Source organism: Pelophylax lessonae, assembly GCF_965119305.1.
Source record: "Pelophylax lessonae genome assembly, chromosome: 2".
In the NCBI taxonomy this organism is placed as follows: Eukaryota; Metazoa; Chordata; class Amphibia; order Anura; family Ranidae; genus Pelophylax; species Pelophylax lessonae.
Genome location: NC_138769.1, coordinates 53,579,974 through 53,593,837, shown reverse-complemented (window position 1 = coordinate 53,593,837; position 13,864 = coordinate 53,579,974). Strand labels below are relative to the sequence as shown.

Here is a 13,864-nt window from a genome sequence, read left to right as displayed (position 1 = left end):
TACTGCGCCTTATAATCCGGTGCGCCTTATAGTCGTGAAAATACGGTGTGTATATACACAGTCAGGTCCATAAATATTGAGACATTGACACAATTCTAATCTTTTTTGCTCTATAATGGATTTGAAATGAAACAAACAAGATGTGCTTTAACTGCAGACTTTCAGCTTTAATTTGAGGGTATTTACATCCAAATCAAGTGAAAGGTGTAGGAATTACAACAGTTTGTGTGTGTGCCTCCCACTTTTTAAGGAACCAAAAGTAATGGGACAATTGGCTGCTCAGCTGTTCCATGGCCAGGTGTGTGTTATTTCCTCATTATCCCATTTACAAGGAGCAGGTAAAAGGCCCAGAGTTAATTTCAAGTGTGCTATTTGCATTTGGAATCTGTTGCTGTCTACTCTCAATAGGAGATCCAAAGAGCTGTCACTATCAGTGAAGCAAGCCATCATTAGGCTGAAAAAACAAAACAAACCGATCAGAGAGATAGCAAAAACATTAGGTGTGGCCAAATCAACTGTTTGGAACATCCTTAAAAAGAAAGAATGCACCGGTGAGCTCGGTAACACCAAAAGACCCGGAAGACCATGGAAAACAACTGTGGTGGATGGCCGAAGAATTCTTTCCCTGGTGAAGAAAACACCCTTTACAACAGTTGGCCAGATCAAGAACACTCTCCAGGAGGTAGGTGTATGTGTGTCAAAGTCAACAATCAAGAGAAGACTTAACCAGAGTGAATACAGAGGGTTCACCACAAGATGTAAACCATTGGTGAGCCTTAAAAACAGGAAGGCCAGATTAGAGTTTGCCAAACAACATCTAAAAAAGCCTTCACAGTTCTGGAACAACATCCTATGGACAGATGAGACCAAGATCAACTTAGCACCTCATCAGTGAAGCATGGTGGTGGTAGTGTCATGGCGTGGGCATGTATGGCTGCCAATGGAACTGGTTCTCTTGTATTTATTGATGATGTGACTGCTGACAAAAGCAGCAGGATGAATCCTGAAGTGTTTCAGGCAATATTATCTGCTCATATTCAACCAAATGCTTCAGAACTCACTGGACGGCGCTTCACAGTGCAGATGGACAATGACCCGAAGCTTACTGCGAAAGCAACCAAAGAGTTTTTTAAGGGGAATAAGTGGTATAATATGCAATGGCCAAGTCAATCACCTGACCTGAATCCGATTGAGCATGCATTTCACTTGCTGAAGACAAAACTGAAGGGAAAATGCCCCAAGAACAAGTAGGAACCTGAAGACAGTTGCAGTAGAGGCCTGGCAGAGCATCACCAGGGATGAAACCCAGCGTCTGGTGATGTCTATGCATTCCAGACTTCAGGCTGTAATTGACTGCAAAGGATTGCAACTAAGTATTAAAAAGTGAAAGTTTGATTTATGATTGTTAATCTGTCCCATTACTTTTGGTCTCTTAAAAAGTGGGAGGCACATATACAAACTGTTGTAATTCCTACACCGTTCACCTGATTTGGATGTAAATTCCCTCAAATTAAAGCTGAAAGTCTGCAGTTAAAGCACATCTTGTTGGTTTCATTTCAAATCCATTCTGGTGGTGTATAGAGCCAAAAAAGATTAGAATTGTGTCGATGTCCCAATATTTATGGACCTGACTGTAATATATATATAAATATAAAATTTTCAGCAGAGACCCTAGAGAACAAAATGGCCTCCGTTGCAATATTTTACATCACACTGTATTTGCGCAGCGGTCTTTCAAAAGCATTTTTTTGGGAAAGAATACACTTCAATTAATTTAAAAGAAAAATGAAACCATAAAGTTAGCCCAATTTTTTTGTATAATGTGAAAGATGATATTGTGCCGAGAATCGTGATCTTTATTCCAAGCGAATACAATTTTTATTCTCCTTTTATCCAGAATCGCACAGCCCTATCATGTATGCGTCTCAACTGTATACTTAGCTGTTTGGCTTGAGTTTAGCTGCTTTGTAAGGTTATTGTGTGTAATGCATTTTTTATTTCTAAATTCTCTTATTTTTGTTCAAGGTCTGCAGGCCGCAGAAGAATTCAGAGTTCGCAATGGAGAACATTTGAAAAGTATTAAACCCCAGGATGTCATTAACTTATGGAATGCATCTTATGGGAAGAACATAAACTATGAATTAACAGACTTCTTATCCAACAGCCTGTATGACACCCTGTTTAATATGAGCATACAGGACTTTCGGTGCTTTGTGTGGTTTCTTGAGGAGAATCGCAACATTGAATCTGTATCCACTTTAGGAAAAGAATTAGATAAATATTTTCAAGAGATGGGTGAGCTATGGAATATACTTGGTTGTCTTATGTATTGGAGGGAAATTATTTTTGTTTGAATAGTAAAAAAACATTTATCTAATGGATCCAAACAACCAATCAGAAATTATCTTTTTTTGGACTGGGCTGAGCCTCAGGCTGCAGGTTTAGATGGAGCAGAACCATGCCTCAAAATTTCCAGTATGTTATAAGTTTTCTTTAACGCTCATGGGGGCATCACTGCTGGGGTATTGGACCTACACCTAAAAGGATGGACCCTATCCAGAAGGGTATGCTCCTTCCTTTGTGGGCTTATACCCTCCTGCAATTGAAGAAAGGGCTTAGTTTTAGCTTAGAGTCCTGGATGGTGCAATGTCTTGTTTCCTAGGGGGTAGGATGTCTTAAAGCAAAACTAAAGTTCATCTTTTCAATTTTTTGATGCCTGTTGCATAGCAAGAATGGGTTTGTAATACAGTAATGATTAGGTCATCCCAAGAAATGAGATTTTGGAAGTTCTTGCAAGATCATGATCTCTCCACTAGCTGTCCCTGGTAGGCTTTAGGCTGACTCCAACTAGTAAACAGGCAAAGCAATCCAAATGACAATGCAGGGAGAGCTTCGCTGTAGATGGTTCTACTTTTAAGACATTCTTCTTGCTTCAGGAATAAAGTGATTGTAAAGAAGAAATTAAGAAAACAAACCTCTCTATACTTACCAGCTCTGTGCAATATGATTGCACAGAGCAGCCCCCATCCTCATTTTCTTGGGTCCCCCACGGGTGCTCCTGGCCCCCTCCTCTCTGTCCAGTGCCCCCATGGGCCAATGGCTCCCATTGCCCCAGCAAAGCCAGTGAGACCCAGAAGGGAGGGGATAGCCAGAGACATGCACCACGCTGAATCGCATAACGGCTCAGGTAAGTAAAAGCCGGTCTAAGGGGCCAAAACCGATGCCTAAAATTTTTTTACATTAATGCAAGGAATGTATTAAGGTAAAAAATGTTTAGGCTTTAGAACTACATAAAGGATAGCAGATCAACAAAATTCTGGGGCCCAAATTTTCCAGAATTTCTCCCTTAGTACTCAGATAAGAACTATGTTGTTACACTATGGCATGGCCAGAAAAAAGGGATTTTGTTAGCCGTGGGTTTGTTAGGTTTGCGGAGCTTGAGATACCTGGTAGATCCCCGGTCTATAACCTGTTTAAGTTATTTTCTAGCAGAAGTATTGTGAAATTTACTTTTGGAATACTGAGGAAGGTCCGTTTTTTTTTTTTAAACTATATTTCTCTTTCGTCCACTGATGGACGTAGCTGCTGCTTTAAATCATAGACGGATGGGTAATAAGCCCCTCCCACTAGAAGTGACCAGGTAGAGCCAAAGGCTTTGACACGCCCAGGGGGGCGGGTCCCTGGGTTATAAACCCCTGGCCTCACCGTTGCATCTTCAATTTTAGCTGCCTGGTCTTAGGAGTGGCCACACAGCTCCATGCTGGGACCTTTTGTCCTAGCTCTGTTTTGAACGTCTTAAAGGGAACCTTTTTTAGTTTATTTTTTATTCTCTTAAGGGCAAGGTTCCTCCTTTCCCTGTCACGGCTCACTCTACACGAGCGTTGGGTACCTCTTGGGCTTCCAGCCATCAGGCATCAGTGATGCAGGTTTGCAAGGCGGCCACTTGGTCGTCTACATACATTCACCAAGTTTTACAGAGTGGATGTGTTTGCATCCTCGGATGCGTCCTTTGGCCACAAGGTTTTGCAGGCTGCCATTTAAGGAGCAGTCTACTTTTCCTTCTCCTTTATGGTTTTGTTAAAATTGGGCCCCAGTTGTTGCTTCTTGGGCTCCATGTTATATAGTTGGCTATGTTAGCCGTGGGAATTGCATTCTTTTAAGTTTGTCCTTTCCCCACCCCTCAGTGGTTACTGCTTTTAGACGTCCCATCCATCTATGATTTAAAGCAACAGCTACATCCGTCGGTGGACGAAAGAGAAAATTGAATGTTTTACTTACTTTAAAATCCATTTCTCTGAGTCCACCGACGGATGTAGCTTCCAACCGTCTTTTCTCTGGAAAGTTGGGTTTTGGTTATTTTTCACTGCTTGCAACTAAACTGAAGATGCAACGGTGAGGCCAGGGATAATAACCCAGGGACGGCGCCCCCCTGGGCATGTCAAAGTCTTTGGCTCTACCTGGTCACTGCTAGTGTGGAGGGGCTTATTACCCATCCGTCTATGATTTAAAGCAGCAACTACGTCCGTCGGTGGACTCAGAGAAATGGATTTTAAAGTAAGTAAAAAATCCCATTATTTTGCAACTTAAAGAAATTCTTAAGCAGAACCAGGTTTGCTCCACAAGGAGATTTGAAAACCATATTGCCTAACCGATACTGCCCGTTGTTGGGCTCTGACATTCACATCTCTCATGCAAGTCTAATCCTTGCTCTAAAACCAACACGAGCAATGTAGGTCAGCTCTAAATGCTCAGTTTTTTTTTTAAACACTCAAAACTGAGGTCCTAGGTGCATGGCTGAAATTTCCCTTTTTATGCTTTGAAAAGGTTCCATGCCGGTATTCCGGCACAATTGAAGTAACAGAAATAGATATGTAGCCAAACTAAAGTTGTAATAACCTCTAATTCCATAGTCTTGCTTCCACTTTTCTGTTACAGCAGTTGTGACAGGTTTCTAAAACGGACTGCTGTCCAATAGGCATCAGAAATGAAGCCAGAGCATTTAGACCTGGTCAGATAGGCACCCTCCTCTTTTCTGCAATTCAAGTCTGTATTGAGAACACTTGTGATGAGAGGGGTGTGTCTGTTAATCAGCTCTGCCCGCACAGGGTACTCCAGCATTGTTTTTTAGGGAAAGGGGCATTTTTTAGACACTTCCAAGTAAAACTTGGTCACAAATCACATTGAAATCTAATAAGATATAAAGGTGTAAGGCTTCAGCTTGGCTTTATTAAACATATTTATGTGTATTTAATTGTGCTTTTCTTTCTGTTAGCATAACATGTTAATTTCATCTTTATCTGTTTACTACAGATGTACCATGTGGTAAAGTTCCAGCATATTCCCTTGAAGAGTTAAGTGTAAGTTAACGACAACATATTAGCTATTAAATTGAGTGCAAGTATTTTTCATTGTTCATATCTGAATTTTCTTACAGTTCACTGTATTTTGTCTAATCGTCATCTCCGAGATAAACCGGAAAAAAAGCTTGACTTCTATTTTTCTTTGATTTAACCACTTTACCACCGGAGGATTTTCCTGCTTTACGTCCAGGCCACTTTTTGCAACTTGGCACTGCGCGACTTTAACTGACAATTGCGCGGTCATGCAACACCGTACCTAAACAAAATTTACGTCCTTTTTTTTCCCCACAAACAGAGCTTACTTTTGGTGGTATTTGATCACCTCTGCGCTTTTCATTTTTTGCGATTAATAAAAAAAGAGCGAAAATTTTGTGAAAAAATTAACGTTTTCTACTTTGACAGTTAAAAAATATCCAATATATTAAATTTTTGTCCTATATTTAGGCCAAAATGTATTTATCTACATGTCTTTGACAAAAAAATCCTCAATGAGCGTATTTTTAACTGCTTTAAGACCGGAAGATTTTACCCCATTCCTGACCAGGCTATATTTTGCGATTCGGCACTGCTTTACTTTAACGGACAATTGCGCGGTCGTGTGACGCTGTACCCAACTTTAAATTTATGTCCTTTTTTTCCCCACAAATAGAGCTTTCTTTTGGTGGTATTTGATCACCTGTGCGATTTTTAATTTTTGAAAAAAAGAGCGACATTTTTGAAAAAAAAATATTTTTTACATTCTGATATATAACATTCCCAAAAAAATGTAAAAATCTAAATTTTTTAACATTTTAGGCCAATTTGTTTTCTGCCACATATTTTTGGTAAAAAAAATCACATTAAGCGTATTTTGATTGGTTTGCACAAAAGTTATCGCGTTTACTAACTACGGGAAAGATTTGTCATTTTTATTGTTTATTTTTTTTTTACTAGTAATGGCGGCGATCTGCCTTTTTTTTTTTTTGCGGGGCTGCGACATTGCAGCGGACATATCGGACCACCCCTAACTGACATTTTTTGGTGGTACCAGTAACATTACTACAGTAATCAGTGCTATAAATATGCACTGTTACTGTAATAATGACACTGGTAGAGAAGGGGTTAACTTTATTGGTTATCAAGGAGTTAAATGTATGCCTCATGCTTACTGATGTGTGTGGGGGGAGGGAACTGTGTGACACAGACACAGATCGCAGGTTCAGCTACGCTGAATCCTGTAATCTGTGACTGTCTGTCACATAGGAGATCCGCCCGCTTTGTTTACACAAGCGGGCGGATTTCCTCACTCGATCCCCGACGATCGGGGAAGAGCGGCGGTGATCACTGCCTCTCCTCCCCTGGCCCGACTCCCGCGGTGTCTGAATACAATGGGAGCGAGCCTCCGGCGGCGCGAGCACGCTGCCGAGAGGGCGTCGGGATCCAGCGACGTAGGTCTACGTTGCTGGACGATAACGAGCCACTTTGCCACAGTACCAGCTCCGTGAGCGGTCGGCAAGTGGTTAAACCATTTGCTACCCCAACACTTGATATGATATGTGGTTGCTGTACTTGTATGAGAAGGTATCCTGTGCTCTTTGTATTGCTTCCTTTATGTGAAATCTCTGGTGTTCCTGTTGGTCCCCTTACTTTCCTATTAAAACTGACCACACTAAGGGCTCATGCCCAGTGTTTTTACAGGCATTTGAGCTTTTATTTCAGCTTGAAGAAGCTTGTACTTTTATTGGCCCTTTTGCATGTTTTTATTGAGCTTCTTCAAGCATAAGCTTTTTTTTTTTTTTTTTTTGCATGTTTTTGGGCACTTAGGCGTCTTTTCTGCTTGAAAGCTCCTCTCAAAAAATGTGATTTTGGTGAGGGCTTCTGCCTGTAAGAGCATATACCTGTAAACTCCTGAAAAAGCTATAGTGTGCATGGACGTATTGGGTAACATGGAGTGGAGTTTCCAGGCAGAATAAAAATTAGAGTTCAAAAGCCTGTAGAAGCAGCTGCTTTGAGCTTTAGCGTGCATGAGGTCTAAGCAGGAGAGCTCACCGTGGTCAGTTCTCTAGCTATGCTGGGAACTCAGTGTACTCTCCTCCAATGATTAGACTTGTCTTGACACACCCCCGCTGCACACCCATTCACTGGGAAGCTCAGTGTGCTGCTGCGTCGTCTCCTCCCCCCCAGCTGTTATGCAGCTGAGAACAGAGTGAATGGGATTACCCTATTAAAAGGGAAAGGGGTACAGTATCTCACAAAAGTGAGTACACCCCTTGCATTTTTTTAAATATTTTGTTATATCTTTTCATGTGACAACACTGAAGAAATGGCACTTTGCTACAATGTAAAGTGGTAAGTTTACAGCTTGAATAACAGTGTAAGTTTTCTGTCCCCTCAAAATAACTCCACACACAGCCATTAGTGTCTAAACCACTGGCAACAAAAGTGAGTATACCCCTGTGAAAATTTAAAAATTGTTCCCAAAGTGTCAATATTTTGTGTGGCCACCATTATTTTCCAGCACTGCCTTAACCCTCTTGGGCATGGGGTTCACCAGAGCTTCACAGGTTGCCACTGGAGTCCTCTTCCACTCCTCCATGACGACATCACGGAGCTGGTGGATGTTAGAGACCTTGCGCTCCTCCACCTTCCGTTTGAGAATGTCCCACAGATGCTCAATAGGGTTTAGGTCTGGAGACATGCTTGGCCAGTCCATCACCTTTACCCTCAGCTTCTTTAGCAAGGCAGTGGTCATCTTGGAGGTGTGTTTGGGGTCATTATTGTTTTTGAATACTGCCGTACATCCCAGTCTTCTAAGGGAGGGAATCATGCTCTGCTTCAGTATGTCAGGTAGATGTTGGCATTCATGATTCCCTCAATGGACTGTAGCTCCCCAGTCTGACAGCACTCATGCCACCCCAGACCATGACACTCTCACCACCATGCTTGACTGTAGGCAAGACAAACTTGTCTTTGTACTTCTCACCGGGTTGCCTCCACACACGCGCTTGACACCATCTGAACCAAATAAGTTTATCTTGATCTCATCAAAACCTTTGACATGGTTCCAGTAATCCATGTCCTTAGTCTGCTTGTTTTCAGCAAGCTGTTTGCGGACTTTCTTCTGCATCATCTTTAGAAGAAGCTTCCTTCTGCGAGAACATCCATGCAGACCAATTTGATGCAGTGTGCAGCATATGGTCTGAGCACTGACGGGCTGACCCCCCACCCCTTCAACCTCTGCAGCAATCATACGTCTATTTCCCAAAGACAACCTCTGGATATAACGCTGAGCATGTGCACTTAACTTCTTTGGTCGAGCATGGCAAGGCCTGTTCTGAGCGGAACCTGTCCTGTTAAACCGCTGTATGATCTTGGCCACTGTGCTGCAGCTCAGTTTCAGGGTCTTGGCAATCTTCTTGTAGCATAGGCCATCTTTATATAGAGCAACAATCATTTTTTTTCAGATTCTCAGAGTTCTTTGCCATGAGGTGCCATGTTGAACTTCCAGTGACCAGTATGCGAGAGTGAGAGCGATAACACCAAATTTAACATACCTGCTCCCCATTCACACCTGAGACCTTGTAACTCTTAACGAGTCACATCACACAGGGGAGGGAAAATGGCTAATTGGGCCTCAGTTTGGACATATTCACTTGGTTGTGTACTCACTTTTGTTGCCAGCGGTTTAGACATTAATGGCTGTGTGTTGAGTTATTTTGAAGGGACAGCAAATTTACACTGTTATACAAGCTGTACACCCACTACTAGCCAGACTTTTTTTCTGCTTAGTGTCCTACTCCTGTAGGGGGCAGTATAACCCAACGGTTATGAAGATCTGAAGCTGTGTCCATCAATGAACATCAGAGAAATGGATTTTACAGTCAAAAATCAAAAGTCAAAAATCCAATTTTTATGATGAGTACAGAGTTGCATTTGCATACTTTACTTACTTTATATATTTAATAACTACCTGAAGTTCAGCTTAAGAGCCGGTTCACACTGGGGCATTGTGGGAAACCCTGCGAATCCAGTGTGGGTTCCCACATCGCACCCGAATCGCCGGCGGTTCACACTGCTAACTGCTGCAGGTGTCAATACAGAGTTAATTACACCCCCAGATTGGTTCGCAGATCATAGTGCGAACTGTAAATTCAGACAGGAATCGGATCTGATTCTGGTGCGGACAAAAAAAGGGTCCTGCACGAGTTTGGTCCGAATGCGATGCAAATTCAGCCATACAGTTTGTATGGCTGAATTCGCATCGCACAGAAATCGCATGTGATCTGCATAGCAATTCAGTGCAAATCACGTATGTCTGGCATCGCACCAGTGTGAACCTGCCCTAAAACGCTGTTCATACTGAATCGGAATCAATGCGACTTCAAGTGCGACTTGACTGACTTGACTGACATCTGTGCAACAATCATGCACAGATGTCTATGCAAGTCGTACCTGAAATCCCTAAAAATAGTGCAGGAACCTTTTTTTTATTTTTTTTTTAATTAAATCAGTGCAGCAACGCAAAGTCGGTGTCAAACCGATTTGAACAGGTCCATTGCCGACTATAGGGGGTGACTTGTCATGCGATTTGGACCTGTCAAATCGCATGACAAGTCACACTGGTGTGAACGGGGATTAAAAGCGGCTTTAGGCATTGAAGTCTAAAAGTGAAGCACACCCTGAGGCTTGATTCTCACCTATGCATGTTGCTTTTGAGCATTTCTTTAGTGCTTTTTGCTGTGCTTTCCACGGTTTTTACCGCGATTTGCATTTTTTATGCTTTTTTTTTTTTTTTTTGGGAAAATTTGTTGTTAGGCAGATTTTAAAAATGCAAATCGCAGTAAAATCGCTGTAAAAACACAATACTTGTGTTTTGGATGCTTGTCCATTGAAGTCTATTACATGCAAAACGCTGCATTTTGCAGGAAAAAAAAGTCCCCTACCCTTTTCAAAAATGCAGAGGCCCAAAAATGCATTGATGTGAACGTGTTCCATCGGAACCCATGTTAAAATGAAAAGCATTACTGTAAAAAACATGATTAAAACACTGTGAATGGAGCCTAAGGCCCCTTTTCGTTCAGATCCGCCTGTCCATTTTTTTGGCGGATCTGAACGGATGCCCCATGCATCTCTATGGGGCAGCGGATGTTAGCGGAGACATGTCCGCTGACATCCAATCCGATCTGTATGGATGAAAACCCTATTTTCCATACGTCCAGCGGATCGGATGGGATCGGATGAGAACGGACAGACGGTCCGTTCTGATCCGATTCCCCTATAGAGAACAGCGGGGACCTGACAGCTCTGTCTCTGCACACAGCGTGGAGACAGAGCTGCCATCCGCCTGCTCAGCAGGGGATCGGCGGATCGCAGCTCTGCGGGGGATCGGCGGATCGCAGAGCGGACTCCCCTGTGTGAAAGGGGCAGCAGGCGAGAGTGATACCGTAGATACTAAAAGCTGCTACAGGTGTGTGTTCAGGAGCACATTACCCCTCAGAGGAAACATTCATAGCCTGTTACTTGATTAGTGACAAGCTCATTGCTCGGATTGATTGAGCCATGTATGGGTGTTCTAAGGCTACTGATAAACTGAAAACATCAGGCCTCCCTGTTTTGAAATGATTCTCTGTAGCTTAATTCTACTGTTTTTTTTTTTTTTTCATTGCATGCAGAATAAAGTTCTGAAGATTAAACCTAAACATCGGAAAAAAAAACAAAATCGGCCAAAGGTAAGTGCCTGTACAGACTTTTCTGAAATGTGAGTAATAATTGGAACCTGTCTTAAGAGAAATACACATGCAGGCGTTTCTTATCTCTGCTTCTGATATATGAATTGCTTGGCTGTCCTACTGATTATTTGGTTTTTCTACTTTGAGTTCCTGACTCGGATCTAAAATGGAGAGGAATTCTGATGTTACCCTGACTTTTCTTGTATGCTTATTTCTGCTCTGTGACTTTTTGAAGACAGACCGCCTGCATTTTTTTAAGCCCCTCTAACTCTTTGATGACAGGTGGACTTTAACCACTTAAGGAGCGAAAGGTTTTACCCCCTTAACCACTTGCCGACCGCCCGCCGCCTTTTTACTGCAGCAGGGCGGCTCTGCTGCGTCCAGTCACATAGTACTACGCGACTGAAGTGCATGTGGTTTTGGCGGCATGCCGCCAGAGCCGCGTTCCCGCTGTGTTTAGACACAGCGGGAGGAGCAGCGGCGATTGCCGCTGCCCTCCTGCAATCGTCCGGGAAACTGAGAGAAGACCCACCTGCTTATGTAAACAAAGCAGGCGGATCTTCTCTCAGACAGGCAGGGACAGATAAGCAGTTTCAGCTAAGCTGAAACTGCGATCTGTCTGTGCCTGTCACAACACCCCCCCCCTCCCTCCCCCACACACAGTGAGTAAGCATACATTTAACCCCTTTGATCACCCCCAGTATTAACCCTCTTCCCTGCCAGTGTCATTTATACAGTAACAGTGCATATTATTTAGCACTGATTACTGTATTAGTGTCACTGGTCCCCGAAAAGTGTCAAAAATGTCAGTCGGGTCCGATCTGTCCGCCGCAATGTCGCAGTCCCGCTAAAAATCGCAGATCACTGCCATTACTAATAAAAAAATAAATAAATAAAAAGTCCAAAAATCTATCCCATAGTTTGTAAATGCTATAACTTTTTTGGGCAAACCAATTAAAATACGCTTTTTAAGATTTTTTTTTACCAAAAATATGTTGCAGAATACAAATTGGCCTGAACTGATAAAAATAATTTAATTTTTAAAAAATTTTTGTTGGAATGTTTTGTAGCAGAAAGTAAAAAATATGGCGTTTTTTTTCCAAAAATGTCGCTCTTTTTTTGTTTAGAGCGCAAAATCTAAAAACCGCAGAGGTGATCAAATACAACCAAAAGAAAGCTCTATTTGTGGAGAAAAAAAGACATCAATTGTATTTGGGTACAGCATTGCACGACTGCCCAATTTTCCGTTAAAGTAAGGCAGTGCCGAATCACAAACAATGGCCTTGGTCATTAAGAGGGCAAATCCTTCCTGTCCAGAAGCGGTTAATGAACAGGCCTTTTTTTGCGATACAGCACTGCGTTACTTTAACTGACAATTGCATGGTCAGACACTGTAGCCAAATAAAATTGATGTCCTATTTGATCACCACTGCAGATTTTTTTTTTTTTTGTGCTATAAACAAAAAAATAGCGACAATTCTGGAAAAAAACTATTTTTTTTACTTTCTGCTATAAAACATTCCCAATAAAAAAAATCTAATTTTTTCATCATTTTAGGCCAATATGTATTCTGAGCCGACCTGCCGCCGTATAACTACGGCGGCTGGTCGGCAAGTGGTTAAATAAAACCTGTGCTTTGTCTGTATAGGAAAAAGCAATATGTTAGCTTTGATGAAGTGAAGGAGCACATACCTTTTCATGCATTTGCCGACTCCATCCCCACGTGTCCGTGTTTAGCCAGTCAGCAAGCACCAGCAATGTCACCTAATATGGGATGCAAGTCAAATGCTGCTCTACACTTGGGAAGTACTGGAGAAAGTTCTTTGTTGCCTGAGGCAGAACAGAGCGGTGAGGGAATGAAGGATAGTTGAGTATGTGCTGCTAGGATGGAGGGATCTGGATGGGCAATAAACAGCTGTGCATAAAGGACCGGTTTGTCTTTTTTTTTTTTTTTTGGCAAATAACTCATCTTTTTTTATTTTGCTTTTCAGCCTATATATAAACTGTCCGGTGCTGTCAGTACTAGATCTCAGGAGGATGATATTTTTTCAGAAGAAAATACCTTGTGAGTTTTCTTTACAATTTTGTGTTAATGGTAGCTTCTATTGTTTTTTATCTGTTTTGTTTTTTTTTTTCTTCCTATTCTGTAGACACCACAGGAGATAAAAGAGAGCCCTGTACACACGGGCTGAATATCGGGTGGTATTAGCCAGTACAATTGAAACCAGCCGACATTCAGCCTATGTATACGTCAGCCGGTCCGACAGAAGCCCGCTGAACGTCCAGCTTCTGACGATGGGGCATTGGCGAAAAAGGCCTCCCAATCAGCATCCAATCAATGATCTTAGCTTGATTAATTCACAATGCCCACTGGTGGTTTAAGGGATAAGGGGTCTTTAGACTGTTGTCACCATAGCAAACGTCCCCTTTGTAAGATTTTCTATCCCTGTTCTGTATACTACTGTGAAATTTTGGATTTCCCATCATTTTTCTGTCCTATTGACAATGGTCAACAGGACAGAGGGTGAATCTCTTGCCTGCCTTTATCTAAAATGTAAAACATTTAAAAAGTTTTGGCTCTATACATTTTAAATTCTGAATTCCAGCATGTCTTGTTTTTTTTGTTTGTTTTTTTTTTCAGCACTTGAAGGGGTGACTCCATCTTTGTATAATGTGTACTGATTTTGAAAGCAGAGTTTCACTCATCTTTACAAGAATAAATGTTAGCAGCTAAAAGAATTGTAGCTTCTGCATTTAAGACCCTCTTACCAGTCTATCTCTATCTAGCACCCAAAA

The 13,864-nt window shown here is 42.0% G+C and overlaps 1 protein-coding gene across 2 annotated transcripts in view; it reads left to right on the top strand.

Annotated features, from left to right (window-relative positions):
• The window catches only part of TTC3 (tetratricopeptide repeat domain 3), a 456,491-nt gene that overhangs the window by 382,658 nt on the left and 59,969 nt on the right, over positions 1 to 13,864 (top strand). For both annotated transcript variants that reach the window (XM_082245196.1, XM_082245195.1), the window contains 4 exons: positions 2,026 to 2,295; positions 5,311 to 5,357; positions 11,012 to 11,068; positions 13,060 to 13,133. In XM_082245196.1, coding sequence (XP_082101322.1) covers positions 2,026 to 2,295; positions 5,311 to 5,357; positions 11,012 to 11,068; positions 13,060 to 13,133 — 448 coding nt within the window. The remainder of the gene's footprint in view (positions 1 to 2,025; positions 2,296 to 5,310; positions 5,358 to 11,011; positions 11,069 to 13,059; positions 13,134 to 13,864) is intronic.